This window comes from Melanotaenia boesemani, chromosome 11, assembly GCF_017639745.1.
Source record: "Melanotaenia boesemani isolate fMelBoe1 chromosome 11, fMelBoe1.pri, whole genome shotgun sequence".
In the NCBI taxonomy this organism is placed as follows: Eukaryota; Metazoa; Chordata; class Actinopteri; order Atheriniformes; family Melanotaeniidae; genus Melanotaenia; species Melanotaenia boesemani.
In genome coordinates this window covers 3,675,092-3,700,060 of record NC_055692.1, presented here as the reverse complement: position 1 = coordinate 3,700,060, position 24,969 = coordinate 3,675,092, and the positions used below count along the sequence as shown (strand labels likewise).

At 42.1% G+C, this 24,969-nt stretch overlaps 1 protein-coding gene and 1 long non-coding RNA gene across 2 annotated transcripts; one reads left to right on the top strand and one right to left on the bottom strand.

Moving 5' to 3' along the window:
* Nucleotides 1-79: 79 nt before the first annotated feature.
* On the bottom strand, nt 80-3,889 carry LOC121648528. Its single transcript, XM_041998721.1, has 10 exons — nt 3,068-3,889; nt 2,888-2,967; nt 2,697-2,726; nt 2,563-2,611; nt 2,442-2,464; nt 2,145-2,219; nt 1,951-2,031; nt 642-955; nt 339-517; nt 80-256 (listed from the first exon to the last, which is right to left on the bottom strand). Exons 1-10 carry the CDS (start codon nt 3,887-3,889, stop codon nt 80-82), a joined length of 1,830 nt encoding a protein of 609 aa, XP_041854655.1.
* Nucleotides 3,890-8,572: 4,683 nt separating this feature from the next.
* On the top strand, nt 8,573-9,384 carry LOC121648332. The gene is made up of 3 exons (XR_006011952.1): nt 8,573-8,642; nt 8,740-9,065; nt 9,156-9,384. It is a non-coding gene; the product is annotated as an uncharacterized LOC121648332 (long non-coding RNA).
* The last annotated feature ends 15,585 nt before the right edge of the window (nt 9,385-24,969 follow it).

The following is a 24,969-nucleotide window of genomic DNA, read 5'->3' as shown; positions in this document are numbered from 1 at the left end:
CAATAGTTTTATTTATTTATTTTTTATAAACACAGTGGACCCCTCTTGACATAGCTATATTCAGTTCATGGGATGTAACTTACTGGTCCAATGCAGCTTTAGTGCGCCCCTCAACGTGTGCCTTTGCCGCTTCCTCAATGAGAGCCTGCCTGCTCTCCATGTCTGTAAGAGACCTTGCACAGCCCAGGGCATGCAGAGCCGGTGAGCCTTCTTCAACAGCACGCTGGGCCTCCTGCAAGTTTTCTGCAGCTTTAATCTGCATCAATGAGAACAATGATATCAAACATATGTTGGACAACCTAAATAAGAAGATAAATCCTGGTACTTGTGCTACCCACTTTATCCAGGTGCTGGCGCAGTTCCCAGTCACCAACCTCCTCAACTGATACTGGGCCTGTTTGTTGCCGACACAACAAAGCATACAGCCTTGACGACAAAAAAGAGGGCCGTACTCCTCCTTGGAGAAGGGCCAGGGATAGCATTTGACCAATGACTTTATAGTCCCCGAACTCCAGACCTGCAACATATGTAAAGAGTAAGACTCTCCAGCTAGAATTGCTGACAGAAGAAATTAAATAGTTTCTACATTTCTATGTGTCATGATTGGACTTTATATTTAATCACTATGTATTACTTAGTACCTCGGGGTACTAGGGAAAGATTTTTGCTGCTCTCTGGCCCCTCAAAGTAGCGGCTATCTCTTAGCGCTGATATGAGAAGTCGCAAGTATTCCCGGCTGGGACCACCATCGTCCACGGCACCCTCACTCTGTCCCTCGTCATCAACAAATGTGATCATCAAGCGATGACAGGGATTGAAGTGAGTTCGTCTAAATGCTCTGAAAGATCCTTCAAGCAGGAACTCTCGGCACACATTCAGACAATTGTGGATGGGGGATGAAGTTCTCAGAAGACCTTTTTCAAGATCTCCAAGGACAGTTTTTAAATCTGGAGACCTGTAAAAAATACAACATTTGCATTTTTGGGAGGTGTGGTGATTATACAATACAACATGGTTCATCTTGGCAGAGGCCTTTTTAAAAAAAAAAAAAAAAAAAAAAAAAATCCATATATGCGTACATACACACGTGCGTACACACACACACACACATACAACTTTGAACTGGGTAAGAAGAAATTAAACAATGTTACACCAGTGACGTGCGGTCAGGAGAGGCAGTGTAAATAAACAATATTTTACACTGATCTGTGAAGAGCTGTGCCCATGTTATGCAGGACTCCCTTAGAGACAAGGGCAGGTTTACCATTCTTTATTTAACAATCTGAAACACAATGTAAAGGTCTTACGTCGACAGGACTGAAGGAGGGACAGGAACCAGAAACGGCGAAGGGGTGAGTCCATGCAGAGCGCAGGATTAAGGTCCAACAGGGAGTGACTGTGGTGCTGGTGTATATAAGGACTGGTGAGTAAATGGGAGACAGGTGTGACAGGTTGGGTTGATTGGAGAGCTGGGATCAGGGACAGGTGTGGAGGATCAGGGGAGTGCTGACGGAGGAGTGGCAGGACAGACTGCGACACCTCTCGTCTGACTGCCCGATCCTACATAAACTGGGTTGCATGACGCGTGCCCGTTTCTGTTCCTCAGTATATCGCCAATATGAACTTTACAGAAATATTTGTTATACACCAAGACTCACTACAGTCTGTGTAACGTCTTTGATGTATGTGCTAAAAAAATTATTTCTGCTGATTGTACAATAAAGTGCAGATAAGAGTCCGTAGGTGAGGCAGGCGGTACTCTGCCTCACCTCAAGGGGGCATAGTTGCATGCTGTTGGATGAATTGTGAAATAAGATGCTCTTTTCAGCTCTTACAATAGTTAATCGGACTCCAGAGGAGTCAGTGCCTCACCAGCCATGAACCTCACCGCACGTCACTGTTAGATATATATATATATTTTACAAAAATAGAAATGTGCATAACGCTCACTCGCTTGTCCCTTCATTTTCTGTGTTCTCGTCCAGTTCAGCCACCTCCACCATCACCTGCTCCTGGGTGTGCCTCTGAGCACTATGGGGTACCAAATGATAATAGTAACTTTAAAGATGAAGATAATAACATTTAAAATAAAGCTGTCAGACATCATTCTCAGAGAATTTATATTTCTGTGTTAGATAACCTACTTTAGAACAACATCAGGTGTCCTGACAACTCCAACCTCAAGTACAGGGTTCTGCTCTTGGACCTCACACTGAGTACTAGCAAGCACAAAGTAATAAACAATATTGAAATCCATCAAAATAAGAAATATACAGTGATAGAAGAAGTCGTGGCTTTTTAGTTTGAACAACTTACTTTATCACACCTGCTGCTGCTCCAGCCTCGTCCTCTATAACAATTATTGATTGTCTGCCAAGAATATAGATTTCCTATAAGTGTTTTGCCTATGTGTTTGTTACAAAAATGTACACAACACTTACTGTTGCACAGGTGCCACTTGGTCCTGAGAAGGCAGAAATAAAATGGCATCAAAGAATTCAAACTTTATTTGTTTGACCTGAACAGTACTGGCTTTTGTAATGTTTGAATAAATTAACTGACCTCTAAAGACTGCTGTATAGCCACAGCCAGGTCATCATCCATGTAGTCTCTGAAAAAAGTGGGTAATTAAAAAAGATGAAAATAGTTTCACAAATGTTTGTTTTCCTAAGATAATGATCTGAACTGGGACATACTCATCATTCCTTGATTCTTCTTTTCCTGTGCTGTAGAAAGGCAAAACAAAGAATAAAATGATTCAGTTTCAGTTAAATTTAGTTTTTCTTAAGAGCAATGTGTCATTAGCGGATAAATACTCTGGCCAGTTATATCTTCAAATATATAATATAGTGCTATATATTTTTGCAAAACTAATGGTCTTTATTACCACTCCAGGATATGGTCAGCCAAGTCACAAAGTGGCATTAAGGACTGGCAGCTAAGACACGTCTCCATCACTTTTGGCACCTAAGCACATTGTACCAAAAAATAAAATAAAAATAAGTTAAATATCCATACAATCTAAAAGCACACACACACACCTCTATTGAAAAAGTTTGAAACCTGCCTCTTCAACTGACGGATGACTGAGCGTAAGGCTGCGTTGAAGGGGGATGATGTACAAGGGAGCCCTTGTAGAAGCTGAGCGTACAAAGCTCACGCTGTATCCCTCTGGTGGTATTGGCATTTGCTCCAAAACCTTTCCTCTGCTGCCACGGGCCAGGACAAACCCACCGCCATCCCTAAGAGCCGGGAACGCAGAGAAGAGATGCTCGCTAAAGTATAGGTGGTCTCCTTCATTGTGTGGGAACCACACAGTTTTTCGTCCTAATCCACAGGAGGAAAAGTAGCGAGCCTCCTCTACTGTGGGCATACAAGTCCATTGAGGATCAGGTAAACAAATGAAAGTATGGGACCAAGGGGTCTCCCGCTTCCTCTTTCTAACCCCAGTGCCTACTCCTCTTTGATGATGCCGAAAAAGCCTTGACAACTGTACCTGAACATTGTCAGGCTGGGGCTGATAAACAGTGTTGCGAGGGGCAACAGCTTGGTAGTGGCAAGTTTGAGCTGGAGGGATGTGGCAAGGTGGAGCGGGTGGGGTGTGGTTGGGTAGAGTTGGTGGGATGTGGCAAGTTTGAGCAGAAGGGATGGGGCTCAGAGTAGCAGGCAGGGTATGGCTAGATGGAGCAAGCAGCTGCCGTGACCCAGACAGCATTCGAGGGGCATCGGTTTGAAACGCTGGGGTGGGATGCTGGATAACAGCAGGCAGAGGATTTACTGCACTCCTTATAGGTTCCAGCCTGGACTGTGGTGGAGCAGATGGAAACTGCCCTATCCTGTTCAGCAGCAGAGCCGTAGTGTGCTGCATTTGCTGCAGTAATTCTCGCATTTCTTCTGGGCTGTTAAGAGGGCAGATGTTGTTAAAGTAAATGGCACAGTAAAACTTTAAAGTCTGGGAACAATTTGTAAAAAGTATATAGGTTACTCACACTTGTCTTTGGCTTTCTCGATCCATATTGACAATCTGTCAAAAACAGTAAAACCTGGATTAGCTTGTGCTTTAAATCCTTCCAACTATGGACTTAAGCTTCATATATATACTTCTTCAGCAACTATGTTTCAGACCTTTTCAGCAATCTTAAGCACATTTTTGTTAAACTTTTCAGCCTTTCAACACCTTTTAGCTCCAGTTTAAGTTTTAAATATTTAAACAATTCACTTCAGCTTAATAAATACTTGTTCAAAAGGCACATTTCAGCTATCTTTCACTATCTTCAACCATCTTTCAGCATTTCAGTCCAATAATTCAGCATGAAAGCATTCACACTTGCTGTTATGCTAATAACTGCTTTTTCTAGTTTATATCTGAGTTGCATCCAAAATGGCGCGGGGGGAGTGGGGTGCCTAGTTAGGTCATGTCTGACAGAGACTCATATTGAACTTGGTTGAAATTAATATAGCCATTGTCACAACACTTAATCAGGTCACGAGTCCTGTTAATGTTAAGTAAAGTTACATTAATATTTTTTTAGAAAATAAAATGTTTTCTTATATAAGAACCAAGTACACTTAAGCCCCTCGCATAATTTTAATAAATCCAATAAAAATGATTATCACATCACAACCCGAAAAAAAAAAAAACATTTTCATACTTTCACCCTATGAAATGTTAACAAGACTTACCTTTCAGGACAATTTCCCGCACAAAATGATTTTGCGGGAAGTTTTTCCGCTTCTCCTGGGTTGACTTCGCGGGCTCAGTGGCACTACAGTGATTGGTTAGATAAAAAACTAGTTTCTTATCATTGGTCAGGGTGCAAGAACCAACCGGAGGTCAGCATAGGGCTTACCCACAAATAATACATGAGACGGCCACTGCCATTGGCTACGTTGCACAATATAGCGTCCGCTAACTTCCGGCCACAAATTGCGATTGAAAAAACGTCCTGTTGAAACAAACATTCACGGCGCATTGTTTTGTTAGCGAGCGGTGGAAATTGCCTGTTAAATGTCTAGAGGAAGAGAGTGGGTCAGGGGATCGGCACTACACTGTTGTGTACTTGGATGTGTTCTTCACGGCATATTTCTAAAGTTAGCTTTCACAGATTTCCTTTTGGAGCCAACCCCTTGCGGTGAAAGGCGAATTGCAATTTTTCGCACTACCGCATCAGCTTCACTTTTACCCGAAAGAGGCTGCCGCTTGATAAAGACACGGCGGTGAAAATGGAGACGTGGTAAGTGTAATCTTCATTCATTTGTCTGTACTATTGACTGACAGGCGTATTGAGGGATTGGACTGCCCAAATGTGTTTCTCTATACTTTAGACCATAGACATATACGAACAGACGTATATACGTGTCTATGGTCAAGACCAAGAGACTCTGGCATAAAACTGTGCGTAGCAAAGCAAATTATCTGCGGAGCAAAAAGGAAATGCGGCGCACTTCAATTTTTCGATTTTTAAAAGCGTGCGCGCACACGTACCCACGCCTGTTTCTGCTTATAAATGAGAATCAACTCTAATGCGGGCGCACGTGAGATAATACAATGTGTTGTCAAAAAAATCGTTTCTGAGATACTAATTGATTTTTAAAATGTAATATCTAGTAAGATATTAATTTGCATTGGTATCGATACTTAAATGCCACTTTGTCAGCTTGTTCACGTAAAAATCAGCTGTCGCTATTCAATTTATTCAGGCACTGCAGCGGGCAGTTCCGCCCTACAGCTTCTCCCTGGAGGACCCACTGTGGGAATTTGAAGAAAAAAAACACCGCTAACAAACAATTTGGAGACTTTCTCTGGTGCTATTGGAGTTTTTGAGACTGAGGTGAAAACACTTACTGTTTACAGTTAGCATAAGAAGTCGCAGAGTATAACGCCGGCCCTTCCCCACCCCGTCCAGAAACACTCACAAGAGGCTCCAGCCTGAAAATGAATTGCACAAAGCAGGTACTGGCTGATGAAACCCTGGCTTACAGTCAGATGTTAATGAGTGTTTACAAAAACATTTAAAAAAACTAATCTCTGTATTAGTGCTGGGCACGTTAACGCGTTAATTGCGCGTGAACGCAAGGCTTTATTAACGCCGTTAATTTTTTTAAATCGCGTTAAGGGTTGTTTTTTTTATTATGACAGAAAGATGGCGTTTAGTCCCTCTTTCCTGCTGCAGCGGTGCGTCTGATGTAATCAGGAGAGCTCGGGTTCATTAAAATGAAGAGAAGTTTTGTGTCTGAAAAAAACTGCTCCCAAAAGACAATGAGAAACTTTTAATTTTATTTTTTTTAATATAAATGTTGTTTTAATTTATGCAAGACAGCAAAGGTATGATATACTTCGTAATTTTTACATACATAAAGCATAAATGGGGTCTTCTTCTGCCTCTGGTTCGGTGAATCTTGGTCATAGTGAGATGAAACTTCAGCTGCGGAATCTGTGAGATGTGAGCTTTGAGTAGAGAAGTCGTTTGTTCATGTTCATGCCGTGGGGTGGACACGGGGAGACATAATTTGTGTTTACATATTTTTCGGACTTTGTTTAGCTGCTCTTTAAATTGTTTGTTGTCTTAACTGTGTTTGTTGGTGATAGAAATGGTTTTACTGAGCTGGTAGCTGAGATTCTGGACTTTCTGTGGATACCACACATGTTTATAGTTACATCTACAAACCTGACGCTACACCCGGAAACGAGATGTTAACACCTTAACTCCTGGTAGCGGTGGCGGCAGTTGCAGTCAAGCTAAGAATGAAAGTTTAGAGAAATTCTATCCAGAAATCTGGATAATGAAGCAGTGAAGGTGCATGGACGGAAGTTATTGTGCATATTGTGAATATTTCTCTCTCCTCACCATCTAGAAGCTGTGAGATTCTAATCTTGCTTTCTGTCTGTTCACCTGATGCTGATATTCATCACATATTGTTCCTTCTGTGTTTAGAAGGAAGCAGCTTCACAGCTTTAAATTCATCCTGCTGACTTTTTACCTTGTAGTTAGTAAATCCTGAACATTTCATTCTTCTCAATTGGAATTGATCTCAAGTGGTTTTTCTCCATCAACGAACGTTGGGGGGCTTCCCACACCAGTGATGAGCGATTAGCAGAGGAGTTTTATTTTCTTTAACTTTGCAGGCTGCGTTAGTCCTCCATGGACAACTTAACAATGGTTGTCAAGGATGCTACAAGTGGTCAACAATAATTTATTTACGTTTTTAGTGAATTTGAGTGATAATCCTGTTTCTAATACACATTTTTGTTAAACCTAGACTTGTAGGTTTAAAAAAAATCTATATGTTTAACATTACTTGAGCTGTTTGGAATTGTGTTTTCCTGTTTAAAAAGGTGACATAGTGGGAGGTAAACGTTTCAGAATTCCCTATCCCTATATTGCTTATGGTTTAAAAAGATTTAAAAAGTTTTAATATTTTCTTCATTGATATGCCACTTGACAAATGTCATATCAAACAAAGCAACAGCTGAGAAACCTTGTATATACAATTTGATTGTGTTTCACTGTGACTCTTACATTTAATTATGCTGGTGCTTCCATAAAATACCTTTTTATCTTTTCAGTTCTGAAGATGACCGGCGCAGACATCAACTGATGCAGTATCTCTATAATGAATGCCAACGACTTTCTGATAATTTTGAGGCTAATGCTTCACAATTTGACTTGGATTTTCTTGAGCAACGCTACGAAGATATCTACAACATCTTACTAAGAGCTCAAGAAACTGGAATATTTGCTAATATTGACGACATTTTGGACAGCATACAGACGACACTGCGCTTGATTGTTGCAAAAAATAACCACACCGGTGGATTTCGGCCTGCATTGATCACATCGGGTGGCAGAGGACGGCCATCATGGGACATTTCTGAAGACCAAATAAAGTACCTCTTGGAGTACAATTTCAGTGTTCGGGAAATTGGGCAACTGTTAGGTGTGAGCTACAGCACTGTACGAAGAAGGATGGCAGACAGCAATCTCTCTGTCAGAATGAACTACAGCAACATCAGTGATGAGGATCTCCAAAGATTGGTGTACAATTTTATTCAGGAGTGTCCTGATTCTGGAATAAAATCTGTTTTAGGGTATTTAAATAGTGTGGGACTAAGGTGAGTGTTGCACTAAAAGTGTGTGGGATTTCCCTATTTTACATAGAAGGTGTAGTAAATAACTTTTTAAAAAATATCTTTTCTAGAGTACAGCGCTCAAGAGTAATGGAAACAATGAGGGTAGTGGATCCTGTGGGCACCATCTGTCGTGGCATTGGCATCAATATAATACAGAGAAGAACTTACTCTGTCCCATCACCCCTTGCACTTTGGCACGTTGACGGCAATCACAAATTGATACGGTAAGATCTTTCATGAAAATAGAACTATATTTTTTACTACAGTTTAATATGAAGTCTTTACCTTACTTTATGAAGGTGGAGAATTGTGATTCATGGTGGCATCGACGGATACAGCCGAAAGATAATGTTCCTCAATGCCAGCAATAACAACCGAGCAACCACAGTTCTTCAAGCATTCTTGGGTGCTGTTCAGAAGTTTGGCTTGCCAATCCGTGTGCGCAGCGACAAAGGAGGAGAAAATGTTGAAGTTGCTCGATATATGCTAGAGCATCCCGAACGAGGAGCAGGTATTTACTTGAGTTTTTTTGTTTATGTATAGAAGACTTTATCACATTGTTGTTATGTTGAACATTTAACCTGATTATGCATCAATGCTCTTTATAGAAAGAAAAAGTTTTATCACTGGACGCAGTGTACATAACCAAAGAATCGAGAGGCTCTGGAGAGATGTTTGGTGTGTTGTCACTGTGAACTACCGATCTGCACTACAATATCTGGCTGACACTGCAGCTTTAAATCCGGATAGTGAACTGGATTTGGCTTGCATTCATTTTGTAATGCTACCCAGAATAAACCGGCATTTAGAGCTTTTTTCTGCAGCTTGGGACAGACATTCACTTTCGACAGAGCAAGGTCGATCACCTCAACAATTGTGGATTAGGGGTCAATTAATGGCGAACACTTCCATACCAGATCCTTCAAGCGAGCAGGTTTGAATATTTAATCATATTTTAACATCTGAATATGTTTCCGATTCAAATATCTTTTATTTATGCTGTTATTATTATTATCTTTTGCAGATTGATGAAAATCGTTATGGAGTTGACTGGCAAGGACCAACCCCATTGGAAACAGAAGAGACAGTGATAGTTCCTGACACACCGGAAAACGTCAGGAGACAGGTTCACATGCTCCTTCAGGAACGAATTGACCCACTGAGGGACAGTGAGTGCTTTGGAATGGACATCTGTTTGGAGGCCTTGCAGTTGGCGAGGCAAACATTCCCAGAGTTTTCATAATTTTGAATTCTGAACTGGGTTGATTGAGGAGAGGATGTTTCACTACTATTCTACTGAATGAACTCAGTCCAGTTGACAATTGAAGCTTCACAACTGTGTTTTTTTTTTTTTTTGTGCTCTAGGACAGCATTACAATAAGTTCATACTTGTATTTAAGGCTTTTTGGTGTGAAAATGATAAAACTGTTTACTGCAACCAGATGTTTGGGAAGGCTCTAATTCCTCAATAGAATGTACATCCCCTACCACTGATTGTCAAAATACATTGTCCTTTGGTGTTTAGATACTGTTTAGTTTTTATTTATTTTTATTGCACTGGAAATTTGTCACATAAAAATATTAAAGTCTTGATTGAGGACCGGAGGTGTAATTTAATTTTTAAATCTAACACTTTTTTTTTTTTTATTGTTTTTTTGAAGGAGCATTTTTAATGTTTTTTGATGAGGCGTTAGTACTTAAATTATATTGGATTTAGGACAGGGTTGGTGTTGTCTGCATTTGGTGTGTACAATAAAAACCACACAAGGCCTTATAAGATGTGGATGTATTGTTGGGCCAAGATTTTTTATTTTTTTTAATTTGGCCAAAATGTCTTTCCATTCTTATACATTAGAAAGCTATTAGTCTTTTCCCCTCTGTAGACTTGATTTTGGTCAATGGTATTATCACAGTTCTTTAAAACATCAAAGGTGGGTATATAGTCCAATAATAATTTTTTTTTTTTTTTTTTTTTTAAATATGGTTAAGTTCTGCCCCAGTCTTCATTACATTTTACAAGCTCATTCTGTCAAAGTTGGTTAGTGTGTCAATAGTGAACAAACTGTTTTGCCAAACCTCAAATTACAATATGAGATATTTGGAAACATGGAAAACAAGCCGTTTCCATTACTTGTGAAATAATTTAACTTGTTGGGAGTAATATTAACTCGTACATTTTTTTTTTTTTTTAAGTTTTGAGGATGTATCCAAAATTCTATTTGCGTTAAAGAAGGTTTTTCCCCACTATGGCTACATCTGAAATTTACTTTGTGCCTATGGTGGCCCTCATGCTGCTGTAAAACTTGAATACACAATGGGCAATGATTCCCTGTTTTGGGGCCCCAAAACTTGGCAATGAGTCCTTAGAGTCCCTGAATGAAGGCACGGATGGTATTTTGATCATTTCAAATATTAAAATGTCCTCCAAGGATAAGGCTGTTCTCAATTGAAATATAAATGAGTTTCATAAAAAAAAAAAAAAAATGCTTAGCGTTGATTGACCAATTAGGCCCCCTAGTGGTATACACTTTCAATTGGTTGAACTATGATTAAACAATCCAGTGGCCCAGACTCTAGTTACCATGCAGAGCGATCTGAGTCCTGCAAATGCAGGCACACATTTATACTTTGTATAGGCACACATTTATTTATACAATGTGTGTACTTCTTTATACAAAGAACTCCAGGGTTAATTTTAAAGTTTTAGACCAAGAATTAACCCCTATCATTAGCCCAACGCTGTTTGCGCTAGGACCCCTTTGCTGTCCCAGTTGATGCCTGAAGTGAATACAACGAGGTCAAAAACGAAACATTTTGAAACCTTTTATATTGAAAGTCCAGCATTTTTGTAATACTTAATAAACACTTAGATGAGACATTGTCCAATTTAACAGTTATTTATTAATGACGAGGGCAACAGCAACAGAGACCAACGACAAGGACCAACGACATGAACCAACAACAGAAAGCAACGACATTAACCAATCACAGAAGGTAAGGAGACGTGCAGAGTGCTACAACGTCTAAATAGATATGCAGCAAACACATATGCAACATAGACATATGCAACAAATACTATGTTCAACATTTACATATGCAGCAAACACATATGCAACATAGACATATGCAACAAACACATATGCAACATAGACATATGCATAAAGCAACAACACTAAGCAAAAACATTTAAGAAATAGACATCAGCCAAAGACACGTAGCAACAACACAGACCAACATCTACATACACACATTACATGTACTTTTTTTTGACACAAACGGAACCTCATACCTTGTGTCCAAAATGGAACAATGAAAATGTTTACTACATTTTCACAAAGTAAAATTATTCTTAATTATTCCTCGTGCCTTTGCTAGATTGGCGGATAAATAATCACGCGATATGCGTGAAACATGTTAAAGCCTTTCTTAACAGCCGTTTATTTGCAAAATCTTGCCTCATTTATCTGAATGTATTGTAACAAGCGTTTTGGAGAAAGTGAATTGTCTGGAAAAGGAAGGAAGCAGAAAGCGTCCCAGGTCACTTCGAGCTCCTTGAGGAGAAAATGGTTAAATGTGTCTTTACATGCGACATTTTCGCTCTTGCAGTAACACCACAACAATGTGTCCATTGTTTTCATACCAAACAATTTTGATCAGATATGGAAAGCTTTATATGTGCCAAATTAAGAGTTAATATCCAAATGAATGTCTTTGATGTTATGTTATATTGTATAATGAATGGATTATTATGGACTTAGTTATACTTGGCAAATTTCACATTCACAAATGTAAATGGGCTGGATATAAACCTCTCGTTAATTTGTTTATTGTGGAACTAAAAACCTATGCCATCTCAATTGAAAATGTAAAGAACCAAAAAGCAACTAGAACTCTTGAAATCTTGAAGAAACTGCACATCCTCCATTATTGTAACTGATCCTCTGTTTTGTTCATTGTATGTTATAATTCATGTTCTTTGTATGTAATATTTTGTCTGTAATAAACACACACACACACACACACACACACACACACACACACAAACACCACAACAATGTGGAGACACCTACTGACTAAACATCCTGATGTCTCCATCAGTCCCAGCGCAGCACAATCCAGTGCTGAATCAACTGTGGTGAAATCAGTTTTAGGTTGGATATTTAACAGATTTTCACACTGGAGCAACCGGCGGCTCCTTTAGGGACCATCAACAAATGGCCGATTTTTAAGTAAAACAATATTTTCAATAAACTGTTCATATGACCCAGTTTCTCCAAAGAAAAAGAGGAATTCTGACAAAAATAGAGACAAATAACACTTTTTTTGTTTGTTTGTTTGTTTTTGGCTGTCATACAGGGTGCCAAATCTTTTGGATTGCTTCATATTTTAATGGGAATTTAATAATTTATTTAGAGAAAAAAATTAATTCTTCCTTCTAAAGTTTTGGTCATTTTAAGTTGTCAAATTAGTTAACACATTTTGAATATAGTCAGAAAAAAAATCTTGCTGTGCTGAGAAGCTCTAAAAGATGACAATAAACTAGGTATTTCCTCCTAACATATTCAAATGAATTATTGCTGTGACAATCTTCTGCACTAAATCCAGTCCTCTCAGAAATACATAAAATAAAACAGAGCACATGAACACAAATACACAAAATGTTTTGCTGAAATGCCCCAAAACACATAAAATTTCCACCCTGAAGAAGAACAATAAAACCTGTAAAGTTCAGCATCGTTGTACAACATTTCCTGCTGAATCTGATCTTTTACACTTTATTGCAGCAGTTTGCTTGTTTTAGAGACATAACCTTTGGGCTAGCTTTTGAACTATCCAGCCCAAGGAAACCCCTCTGAAACACTTCAAAGGCATGCTTCAGCACCTTTAGGTAGCTGAGGTTTAAGTTGTATACAAGTCCCATTAGAAAGGCACAGGCCTGGGAACGTTTAGGTTTTGTAAGACTTCTGTTCCCTTTATAACAATTCTTGCTCTGGCTGGGTCAGATGCCGTAGTCCCTCCAATGATGATGATCTTCATCACTTCACTGGCAAAGTCCCATTCATCCTAAGTAAATCAAATATAGGTAAATAAATACCAATATTTTAACTCCATCCGTCCTCTATACCTGCTGAATCCCAGTTCAAACAACATTTACTCACATTACATTACAGGCATTTAGCAGAAGCTTTTCTCCAAAGTGACTTACACTGGTTAAGCAGTAGCGTTATGGGTCTTGCCCTAAGGACCCAACTGGAAGGTGTTGATGTTCGTCCCCTGGGGATTTGAACTCTGGCCTCCTGCATGAGAGCCAGATGCTCTGCAACTGAGATATCCAGCCGCATTCAAGCCTAAAAGCACTTTAACATCAAAGTTAACCTTACATGTCTTTTGACTGTGGGAGGATACAATGGCACCCACAGAAAAAACAAGTGGGGACACACTGCAAACTCCACAAGAAACACTCCAGCCCGTGTTTTAAGTCACTATATCTATATATATATATATATATATATATATATATATATACATATATATGTATGTATGTATGTGTGAGTGTGTATAATGCAAGCTAAATAAATAATAAACTTATATTTTCAAAAGTTTGATCTGTTCTTTTCTATTTCTATTGACCTTTTAAAATAAGTTAACAGATTCGTATGTGTGCATGCAACAAACAGACTTTTGTCTTGAAAATATTATTTGAGGCTTTACATACTAACTCCATGAATAATTTCTTAGACCAGGGGTGTCAAACTGCGGCCCTCGAGGGCCAGTATCCTGCAGGTTTTCATTGTTTGCCTGATCTAACACACCTAACTGAAATGAATGGGTTATTAGGAAGATATTGACAAGATCCATTTGATTTTATTCAGATGTGTTGGAGCAAGGAAATAACTAAAACCTGCAGGATAGCGGCCCTTGAGGAGCGGAGTTTGACACCCCTGTCTTAGAGTGTAGGCATCCATGTTAACTGAGGTCCACACGTCTGAAGTCAAGCACACCACCGTGGCCTTTGTCACCTCATCCATTGCTTTGTCCTTACTATCAAAGTAGCTGGACTTCATCATTGTTTTCAATGTATTTCTGGATGGGAGAACATAATTGGGGTCAAGTTTCTTCACAAAATTCCTGAAACCATCATCTTCTATGCTTAAAAAGGGTTGTGAATCCTTCACATATATATATATATGCATGTGTGTGGATTTATCTGGAGCTGTTTCACCACAGGGAAAAGACGGATGTTCTTATCTCTATAGGTAAGAAACTTATTTGATGTGCTTTCTAAATAAGAAAAAGAAAAATAAGAAAATCAAAGAAACAGCGATCAAGCTGCAGGTGCTTAGCATGAGAGAGAAATCTGGTATTTGCAGGAATTCCAGAGCAAACGGAGGAGGACCCCAGACCACGGTGAAAATCTTCATCAGAACTCACCCGAAGCTCCCAGAAACAGTGAAAAACATCTCCTTTCACAGAGTCCATCGTTTGAGTGGGAGGAAACCCGGGTCCAGCAGAACAAGACCCATTGTAGTGAAGTTCGTCATCTTCAAACAGAAGGAGCAGGTGAAGAACCAGGGAGACGAACTTTGGTGTAAATGGCCAACATCCGAGTGAGATCCTGGACCCGCGAAGAGTCCTGATTCCCATCAAGAGGAATTCCATCGCCAAAGGCGCTCGCACTGTCATCGCACTGAATAAATTATTAACGGACAGCTGTAACGCGACCTGAACATCACTCTGTGGATCTACTTCTTAGTATGTGCTTTGATCTTCTTGTATTCTCACTAGATCATGTTATATCCATAAAACTGCCATAAAAGATTCTTTAGTTAACAGTAAATTTACTGCCCGTCTCCACTACCTCTCAACACAGATGCGTTTCTTTAAATAATTTTTTTCTCTCCAAATGATCACTCTTAACTCGCCATTATAGATCACTGACAGTAGAACACACTGCTCGTCTCACCACAGCCTCTACACCTAGATCGATGTATTTTTTTCTGTTTTACCACTCTTCTCACTTTTCACTTTTCACTATCTTTCTATTTCACGTCTTCACTGTTAATTGTAATCCAGCTCGTAATATCAGCAGCGCACGCAGCCGGTCGAACACCGTCAGGACGCACAGCCGCACCATACATGATACATATAAACACTCGCGTTTTATGTATGAGAGAACACGCATTAAGGTAGACTACATATACGGACATTTAACATACGGACAAACGCGCGCAATCAGGCTGCATGCAAACACGCGCGAACACGCAAGAGGGGCGCACAAAGACACACGCGTCAGTAACACGCATGAAGCATTAAACCGTTCACAATAACCATGTTAAAAATCGTCTGTTGGAATGTACATGGAGCCGGTTCCAGGGAGAAGAGGTTGAAGATCTTTAATAAATTACAGGAGCTGCAGGCTGACATTGTCTTACTACAAGAGACTCATTTAACAAACTCAACCATAGATCTTCTTCAAACAGCTCAGTTTCCTCATGTTTACTCAGCTTGTTACAATTCTAGGCAGAGAGGAGTAGCTACTCTTATTAATAAGAGACTAAATTTTGACATAGATAGCACAGTAGTGGATCCGGAAGGCAGATTTCTGATAACTTTATTATCTATTTGTAATATCAAATTATGTATTACCAATGTGTACGGCCCCAATGCAGATGATCCCTCCTTTTTCCACTCCCTGTTTGCTACACTCCAGAATTATTCAGATAACAGAATAGTGCTAGCTGGTGATTTTAATGTAGTCTTGACTGAACAAGATCGCTGCAGCACATCAGGTAGTCATCGAGTCTGGCAGTCGTCAGAAACTATCAAACAGTACATGAAGGATTTTGGTCTTTGCGATGCTTGGCGCTCTCACCATCTTAAACTAAGAGAATACACCTTCTTCTCTTCAGTTCACCACTCCTTCTCTAGAATAGATTATATTTTAAATAGTAACTCACTAATGGGCGACATTTCAGAGACTCAGATACATCCAATCAGCATCAGCGATCACGCACCAGTTTCATTCAGTCTGAGAAACAAAAATAATAAACCGATTGGTAAAAGCTGGAGATTTAACACCTCTTTATTGAAAGATCCTGAGTTTATTGATTATTTTAAAAAAGAATGGTCAATTTATATAGAAAAAAATGACATGCCTGAAACTTCAGCGTGTCTCCTTTGGGAAGCAGGAAAAGCAGTAATGCGAGGGAAAATAATTTCCTTCTCCTCACATAAGAAGAAGAAGGAAACAGCAAGAGTTTTAGAATTAGAACTCAGGATTAAATCATTGGAGGAGGCTAACCGCATTTCCCCCGAAGAGCACACAATGAATAATATAAGGAAAACTAAATTGCAGCTTAAAGAAATTATAGATAAAAAAACACAGTTTTTAGTGCAAAGACTTCGCTTGGAGAACTTTGAACATAGTAACAAATCTGGAAAGTTTTTAGCAAATCAACTAAAAACAAACAAGGAGAAAACAACAATCTCCTCTGTTAAAGATCAAGACGGAAACATCAGCCATGACCCAGACAAGATAAATGACACGTTTAGAAGCTTCTATAAAACATTATATGAATCACAGATTAATCCAACAGATGAACATATTGAACAATTTTTAAACAACATTAATCTACCAAAACTAAAAAATGAAAATAAAATAACTTTAGATGCACCTATTACTGTAGATGAACTCCACGAAGCTCTCCAACATATGCCCAACAATAAAGCCCCGGGTCCAGATGGTTACTCAGCAGAATTTTACAAGGAATTCTGGACAACGTTAGCTCCTACATTTTATAATATGTTGTTAGAAATACAGGAAAAACAAAAAATACCGCAAAATATGAACTTAGCTAATATAACACTATTGCTAAAACCAGGCAAAGACCCCACACTTCCATCCAGTTACCGTCCCATATCTTTAATAAATGTAGACCTGAAAATAATTAGTAAAGCTCTTGCCAGAAGGATAGAAAAAATAACCCCTCTTATAATACATCCGGACCAGACAGGTTTTATAAAAGGTCGACATTCATCTACTAACACGCGTAGACTAATTAACCTCATAGATTACTCTACTTTACATAATCTAGAATCCACAATCATTTCTCTAGATGCAGAAAAAGCCTTCGACAGGGTAAACTGGAAGTTTCTATTTGCAACACTAGACAAATTTGGGTTTGGACCTGCTTTCATAGAGTGGATTAAAATATTATATAATAACCCAAATGCATGTGTGAAAACCAACGATCAAACTTCTCCAAGTTTCCGCTTACAGAGAGGCACCAGACAGGGCTGTCCACTCTCCCCCTCACTTTTTGCCATTTTCATAGAGCCGTTAGCAGCTGCTATTAGACAAAATATAGAAATTAAAGGAATCCAGGGCAAAAATATAGAACATAAAATAAGTCTTTATGCAGATGATGTATTACTCTTCCTTCAGAACTCACAAACATCACTCTCTGAGACAATCACAGTTATTAATAAGTTCTCATCAATATCTGATTATTCTATTAACTGGTCTAAGACTACAGCCATGTCCATCAACTGTGACCTACAAAACATCCCTAATATCAAAATACAGACAGGAAACATTAGATATTTAGGTATAAATATTTCCCCCAGATTATCAGATTTAACAAAATTAAACTATGTTCAGCTACTAAAAACAATAGAAGATGATCTCTTACGGTGGAGGCGCTTACCCATCTCACTAATGGGGAGAGTTGCCACCATTAAGATGATGATTCTACCTAAAGTTAATTATTTATTTTCAATGATACCCACTAAACCCTCCACCAGTTGGTTTAAATCTCTGGACTCTTTCATATCCAAGTTTCTTTGGAAAAACAAGCCGTCACGTATCAGTCTTAAAACCTTACAGCAGACTAAAGATAGAGGAGGACTGGATCTACCAAACTTTAATCACTACTTTATAGCTAACAGGCTGCAGTACATCTCAAAGTGGCTCAAACCCAGTTATCTGGATGAGCCGTGGCTAGATGGGGAGCAGGCTTTGTGTGAGGACTTAGTCATCTCTGACCTGCCGTTCATCAGCTCAACCATTAAACCATATAAGTGCTTTAAAAGCCTTAACATCCGTTTTTCCTTAATGGCTTGGTGGGAATTCTGTAAGATAACCAGATCTTCCCTCTTTCCATGTAGACTTACACCCATCTGGAACAACCCTGACATCCTGCAGAACAAAAAGATGATAAACTTCACTCAATGGAAGACTAAAGGAATACAACAGTTAGGACAGATAATAGAAAATGGAAACTTTGTATCTTTCAACACAATTGTCTCACAGTATGGAATCAACAGCAATAAATTCTTAGAGTACCACCAACTAAAATCAATTATATGTAAGAAGTATACCCCTGTACAGTTAGACTTGCAGCTTCCTGTCAGAATAGCAGAATTCTTGAATCTTAATACTCCAAAATTATTATCAAAAATATATAGATTACTTGCAAAGCTAGAAGACAGGATATCTCTCCCAACTTCAAAATGGGAAGATGATTTATCTAATAACTTTGATCAGAAAAGATGGTCACAAATATGTTTAAACACGTTTAAAATGACTCAGAATTCAAATATACAACTAATACAATTCAAAATTCTCCATAGAACTCATTATACAGGACACAGGATGTTCAGGATGGGCCTTTCACCATCAGATATCTGCCCACACTGCTCTGAGAACACTTCTGATAGCTACATCCATGCGCTGTGGTCCTGCACACCTGTCCAAAGGTTCTGGATTAAGGTGTGTGAAGATCTCTCAAAATGGTTTAAAACCAGTTTTTCTGCAAACCCCACACTTTGCCTACTGGGCGACCTGGGTGACACTAACATAGGAATACACTCCATAAACTTGGTCCTCGCAGTCTTATGCATCGCAAAGAAAACTATTCTTGTGAACTGGAAAGATAAGAATAATTTGTCTATCCAGCAGTTTAGAAATCTCCTGTTAGATCACATCAGCATTGAGACAATGTCTGCCTCCTCCAGGAACCAATCAGATGACTTTCATTCCCTCTGGTCCCCTGTGACTGGCTACATCACCTAATGTAGGTGGAGGATTGCGGCTTCGCTGGGATGGGGGTGGATATGGGTGGGGGGTCCCTGGTGGCTTCGGGTCTCCGGTTGTCTCCTGGGTGGGGATCTCGGCTGCTCCGCTGCTGGGTCGGCTGGGGGTTCCGGTCTGGGCGGGGGGCATTGGGTGGGCCCCGGGGTGGGGCTGCCTCGTGGCGGTGGGGGGTGGCTGCCGGGGTGCCTGGGTCGGTGTCCGTCGGCCCCTGGCCGGGTGGCCGGTCGGGCCCGGGGTGGGCCGGGTGGGGGCCCCGGGCTCTGGGGTGTCGGGTCTCCCCCCGCTCCTGGGGGTGGGGGGTCTGCCGCTGCTGGGGGGGGCTGGGCCCGTCCGGATGTGCCGTGCCGGGGGTTGGTCCGTGCCCTGGTGCTTGGTCGCAGCCCCGGAACCTGGGTAGGGGTGTGTTTGTATATAGGTGGGTGTGTGTGTGTGTGTGTCTGTAGGTATGCTGGTGTGTGGGTGGGTGTAGAGGGATGTGTGTGCTGTATGTGTGTGTGGGTGTGTATGAAGGTCTAGGTGTGTGCGTGTATGTGTGTGTGAGTGGTGTGCGGGTGTGTGTGTGGAGGTCTATGTGGGATGTGTGTGTGGGTGTGTGTGAAGGTGTGTATATATGAGTGTGTGCACGTGGAGGTCGAGGTGCGTGTGGAGGAGTGAAGGAGTGGGTGGAGGCGTGAGTATGTATGGAGGTGCTTGTGTGTATATGCAGGTATGTATGTGAGTGCGTGTGTAGTGGTGTATGTGTATGGAGGGGTATGAGAGTGTGTGTGTATGTGGGCACCGGTGTGTGTGTTTATAGGTATGTGCATGAAGTGTGTGTGTGGAGGTATGTGCACGTATTGAGGTGTTGGTGTGTGAGAGGGTGTGTGAGTGGCTGGGGGGAAAAAAAAAAAAAAAAAAAAAAAAAAAAAAAAAGAGTGTGTGTGCGTTTGCAGGGGGTTAGGACGTGTCCTCTGGGGGGCGCCCTGGTCGGGTGTTGGGGGCGTGGGCCTGGGGTTCCCTTCCTTTGCCTCGCCCCCCTCCCACTCAGAAAGAGGAAAGTGGCCCCTTGGGCTGGTGACTGGCCCCTGGGGGGGTTCGTGGCGTGCCTGGGTTGGGGTGCCTGCTCCGGGCCTGTGACGCCCTTCGGGGCCGGCGGGGGACGGGGGCGCCCTAAGCCACTGGCGGGTCGTCTTCCAGGGGGGAGGCTTACTCCCCTCTGGACCTACATCTCCTGACCCCTCCCCTCCCCCACTCTTCACTACATACACAGGTAGGGCTGTGGGAGGTGTGCTTGTTGCGCTGGGCGGGGCAGGGGGGTCATCATAGTGGCCCCGTTGCTTTGCCGAGCGGCAGCATGCCTCCCAGCTTTTAATTCCACTTAGTCACTGAGCACAAATAACATTTGCAACATACAAACACGTTTTGGGGGGTGGAACATGCGAGGTCAGGTGGGTGGGACTGCTCAGGTGGCCCCGCCCCCTCCTCAATGCAGTTACTGCCCCCCAATTTTAACCCTCTTTTTTAAATTGCAAACAGCACATAATATATTCCATCACTAGTGGGGGAGGGAGGGGGGATGGGGTCTTCAAGCGCCCCTGTCTCCATGGATGGCCTGGGGGCGGGGCGGGCCGGGTGGCCTGTCGCGTTGGCCCGGGGCGTAGGCGGGCTGTCCCGGGGGGTTTTGGCTGCTGGCCCTGGGGGGAAGGTGCTGTTTTGGGGGTGGGGAGTGGGGGGCGGGGGCGGGGTGGGGGGGTGGTGGCCTGGCTCGTATCTCCTCGCCTCCTGGCTGGGGCTGTCCCCCCGCGGCGTGGGGTGGCGGGAGGATGGTGGTGGGGGGATGGTGTTTGTGTGTGTGTGTGTTGGGGGGGGGGGGGGGGGGTGGTGTGTGGGTGGGAGAGTGGTGTGGGTGTGGGGGGATGGGTGGTGGAGGGATGGTGTGTGGGAGGGTGGGGTGTGTGGAGGTGGATGCGTGGTGTGTGGGGGGGGGGGTGGTGTGGGTGTGGGAGGATGAATGGTGGAGGGATGATGTATGTGTGGGAGGATGGGGTATGTGTGGGAGAATGTATGGTGCAGGGATGGGGGAGTGTGTGGGAGGATGGATGGTGGAAGGATGGTGTGTGTGCGGGAGGATGGATGGTGTATGGGAGGGAGGATGGTGTGTGTGTGGGGGAGTGGTGTATGTTTGGGAGAGTGGGTGATGGAGGGGTGGTGTGTGTGTGTGGGAGGATGGGGTACGTGAAGGTGGATGTTTGGTGTAGGAGAGGGAGGACGGTGTATGTGTAGGAGAATGATGTAGGTGTGGGAGGATGGGTAGTGGAAGGATGGTGTGTGTGTGTGTGTGTGGGAGGTGTGAATGTGGATGAATGGTGTATGAGAGGGAGGATGGTGTATGTGTGGGAGGATGAGTGGTGGAGGGATGATGTGTGTGTGGGAGGATGGGGTAGGTGTGGGAGAGTGTATGGTGGAAGGATGGTGAGTGTGTGGGAGGAAGGATGGTGTGTGTGTGTGGAAGGATGGATGGTGGAAGGATGGTGTGTGTGTGTGGGAGGACAGAGTATGTGAGGGTTGAATGGTGTATGCGTGGGAGGATGAATGGAGGAGTGGAAGGAGAGTGTGTGTGTTTGTGTGTGTGTGTGTTGGTCTGGGGGGGGGCAGGACTGGTTCTCGGGGTGTGCGGCTGGGCGCTGGGGTGTGGGGCTGGCCTCTGGTGGTGGCCGTCTGGGCGGGCCGGGTCCCCCCGGGTGGCGTGCTGGCCCTCGGCCTGTGGGGGAGGGGGGTGCGCTCCTGGGCCCGGGCCCTCTGCCCCGTCTGTCCCGGGCGGCCGGTGCCCGGGGGGGTCGGGGACTGCTGGCCTCGGCCCGCCGGGGCCGGTGCCCTGTGTCCGCGGGGCGGCTCCTGCTGGGGTCTCCTGCTGCTGCCTTCCTGGGCAGGCGAGTGGTCGTCTCTGTGGACTGGTCGGGATCTGTTGCCTGCGGGGGGGCTGGTGGCCTGGGTCTCGGGACCGCTGGCCTGACTCTGGCCTCTGTTCAAGTGAGGTGGCATCTGCATGATCACTCTGCATGGTCACTCCTTCCTGAACGTCTCCACACAGTCTTTGCGTCGCCGTGTGGCCGAGTTCTCCAACACATCCACACAGGTTTCTCTGCGCGTGTTCTTGAATACAGTAGTTTCACTTATATCTATTATCATATTTTTTTTCTTTTTTTTATTTTATTATTTCTGTTCTTATTATTATTATTACTCTTACTCTTATTATTATTATTGTTACTATTATCAACTAGTTGTGTAATGACCTACTGGCTAGGATGATCTTAGCTATATATGTTGTAAGTAGTATGGATTACATGGTCTTCTGTATGATGTTTCAAGTCCCCACCCGCACTCCCCACACCCTTTCTGTCCCTCTCTCTCCCCTCCCTCTTCTCTCTACTTTCTTTTCTCTCTCTCTCTCTCTGTCCCCTCTGGTCGAGTCCAGCATTAAGAGTCTGATTTAATAAAGTTTTTCATGTCATCAAGAGGGACTTTATACATGTAGTATAAATCCCTGCTTGATAGAGTAAAATTGCCCAGCACCAGACGGCAGCCAGACAATCATTCTGTTTGCAACGATGCTGGACAAAGACAGGTTAAAAAAAAAAAGAAAAAAAAAAAAAAATAAAAAAAATTAAATAATTTTTTTCCTTTGGCACTGTCGCTCTTTTCACTCTTCTTCTTTCTGACCCTTTCACGGCTAACGGTAATCCCACCTGTCATTATATTAATACAAACCGCGATGCACGGTTGAACTTCAGGTCCAGCTCGCTGACATACATCAGTAAGTTGCACAATTCCCACAAACGCACACACGCAAGTATGAGGAAACAACACAAGCACACATGCAGCCATTTAATACACAGATCCATGTCGCGCAGTCAGCAGGCAGACACACATGCACACGAAGAAGCAGTGGGATGCACACAGACACGTAATATCCATGTAGCCTGATTTCTGTGGTCGGATCATGGATACACTAAGGTCTGTCACTCTGAATGTGCATGGAGCTGGTACAAGCCAAAAGACGTTAAAAGTTTTCAATCGGCTGCAGCAAATGAAGGCAGATATTGTCCTCTTACAGCAAACTCATTTATCAGCATTAATTTTCACAGCTATGCTGATGATCCACAGCTTTACATCGCCATGTCTCCTGATGACCTGCAGCCAGTTAATGTCCTTTTAAACTGTATTTTAGACATCAAGTCATTGATTGCAGAGAACTTCTTACAGCTCAAAGTTTTAATTATCAGTCCTGTGGGCAAGAGAGAGATCATTTTTATCAAAATGACATTTTAATCCTTCTCATTGTGTGAGAAATCTGGGTGTTCTTCTCGACTCTGAGCTGGATTTTACTCCAAACATCAGAAATATAACAAAAACTGGATTTTATCATCTTAAAAACATCACCAGAGTCCGCCCATCTCTCTCTCTTGCCAGCACGGAGGTACTGTTGCATGCTTTTAATTCTAGTAAATTAGATTATTGTAAGCCCCTGCTCTCTGGTCTTCCCAAAAAGTCTATTTCAAACCTACAGCTACTTCAGAACTCGGCGGCACGAGTTCTGACGAGGACCGGAGCGCAGGAACACATTACACCAGCTTTAAAATCTCAGCATTGGCTCCCCGTGCGTTTCAGGAATGATTTTAGGAATCTTTTAGTAGTTTATAAATGTCTTAATGGTCTTGGCCCCTCTTATTTATCAGACCTTCTTTTAAATTATGAAACCTCCCAGACCCTGAGGTCCTCTGGTACTGGCCTTTTAGTTGTTCCAAGAGTGAGGACAAAAACATACAGCAAGACCTCATTTTATTGTTACAGTCCTCAACTGTGGAACAGCCTGTCAGAGAACCTCAGGGTTGCAGAGATCAGTGATGTTTTTAAAAAGAGGCTTAAGACCTACCTTTTTACCTTAGCTTTTAACAAAATTTTATTTGATCTTAATTTATTTTACATAATTTTATTTCATGTTAATTTCTTATTTTATTCAACTGTTTAATCATTTATTCATTCTTACTGTTTCTTAAGGTAATTTAATTTGCTTTCCTCACAGGGATCCTCCACGCCGGGGGTTTTGCGTGTTCGGTCTGGGTAGTTGTTGCTGTGGTGATTGCCCTCCTCTGGTTGACTGGGGCCCTGCACTGCAGCCTTATGGCTGTGGTGTGGGTCCCGATCTGCCCTGATTGGGGTGGTTTCCGCGGCGGCCGCCGCTGTAGGACATGGGTAGACTGGCTCCTGGTGTGGATGGATCCCCATAATAATATTGTTTAATATCTTTAATACCTACATTCAGCTTGGAGACAGAAATTAGAAAGTAATGTTTGTACAGAATGGGTGGGTGCGGGCTGCTTTGTCTGTGTGCGACTGCATGAGAGATCTTAATGAATGTTTTTAATTTCTGTTTTGATATGTAAAGGCTTGTTTTGTTATTTAACATGCAAGAATTGAAATATGCTTAATTTTTTTTAACCATGCAAAGCACTTTGTGTTGCCTTTGGCATGAAAAGGGCTTTATAAATAAAGTTTGCTTTGATTTTGATTTGATTAAAAAAAATTTCATTGGAAACAAAAGATAAAATTCAAAGGTTAGAGCATTATTTCCTGGTGCTTTATTAAGTTTAAGAATTTTAATACACTTCTTCAATTCAAACAACTTTAGGTTACAAATGTGTCAAAAATCATCACAGACTTTAAAAAATATCTTTCAGTGAGTTTGGAATATCTGGGCTCTGGT

Coding starts and splice junctions, on each gene's coding strand:
- LOC121648528 (XM_041998721.1), bottom strand. CDS start 3,889: ATGCGAGAATTACTGCAGCAAATGCAGCACACTACGGCTCTGCTGCTG. Junction 2,727..2,887: donor GCTGACCATATCCTGGAGTG/GTAATAAAGACC, acceptor GCCTTTCTACAG/CACAGGAAAAGAAGAATCAA. Junction 257..338: donor TGCGCCAGCACCTGGATAAA/GTGGGTAGCACA, acceptor TCATTGATGCAG/ATTAAAGCTGCAGAAAACTT.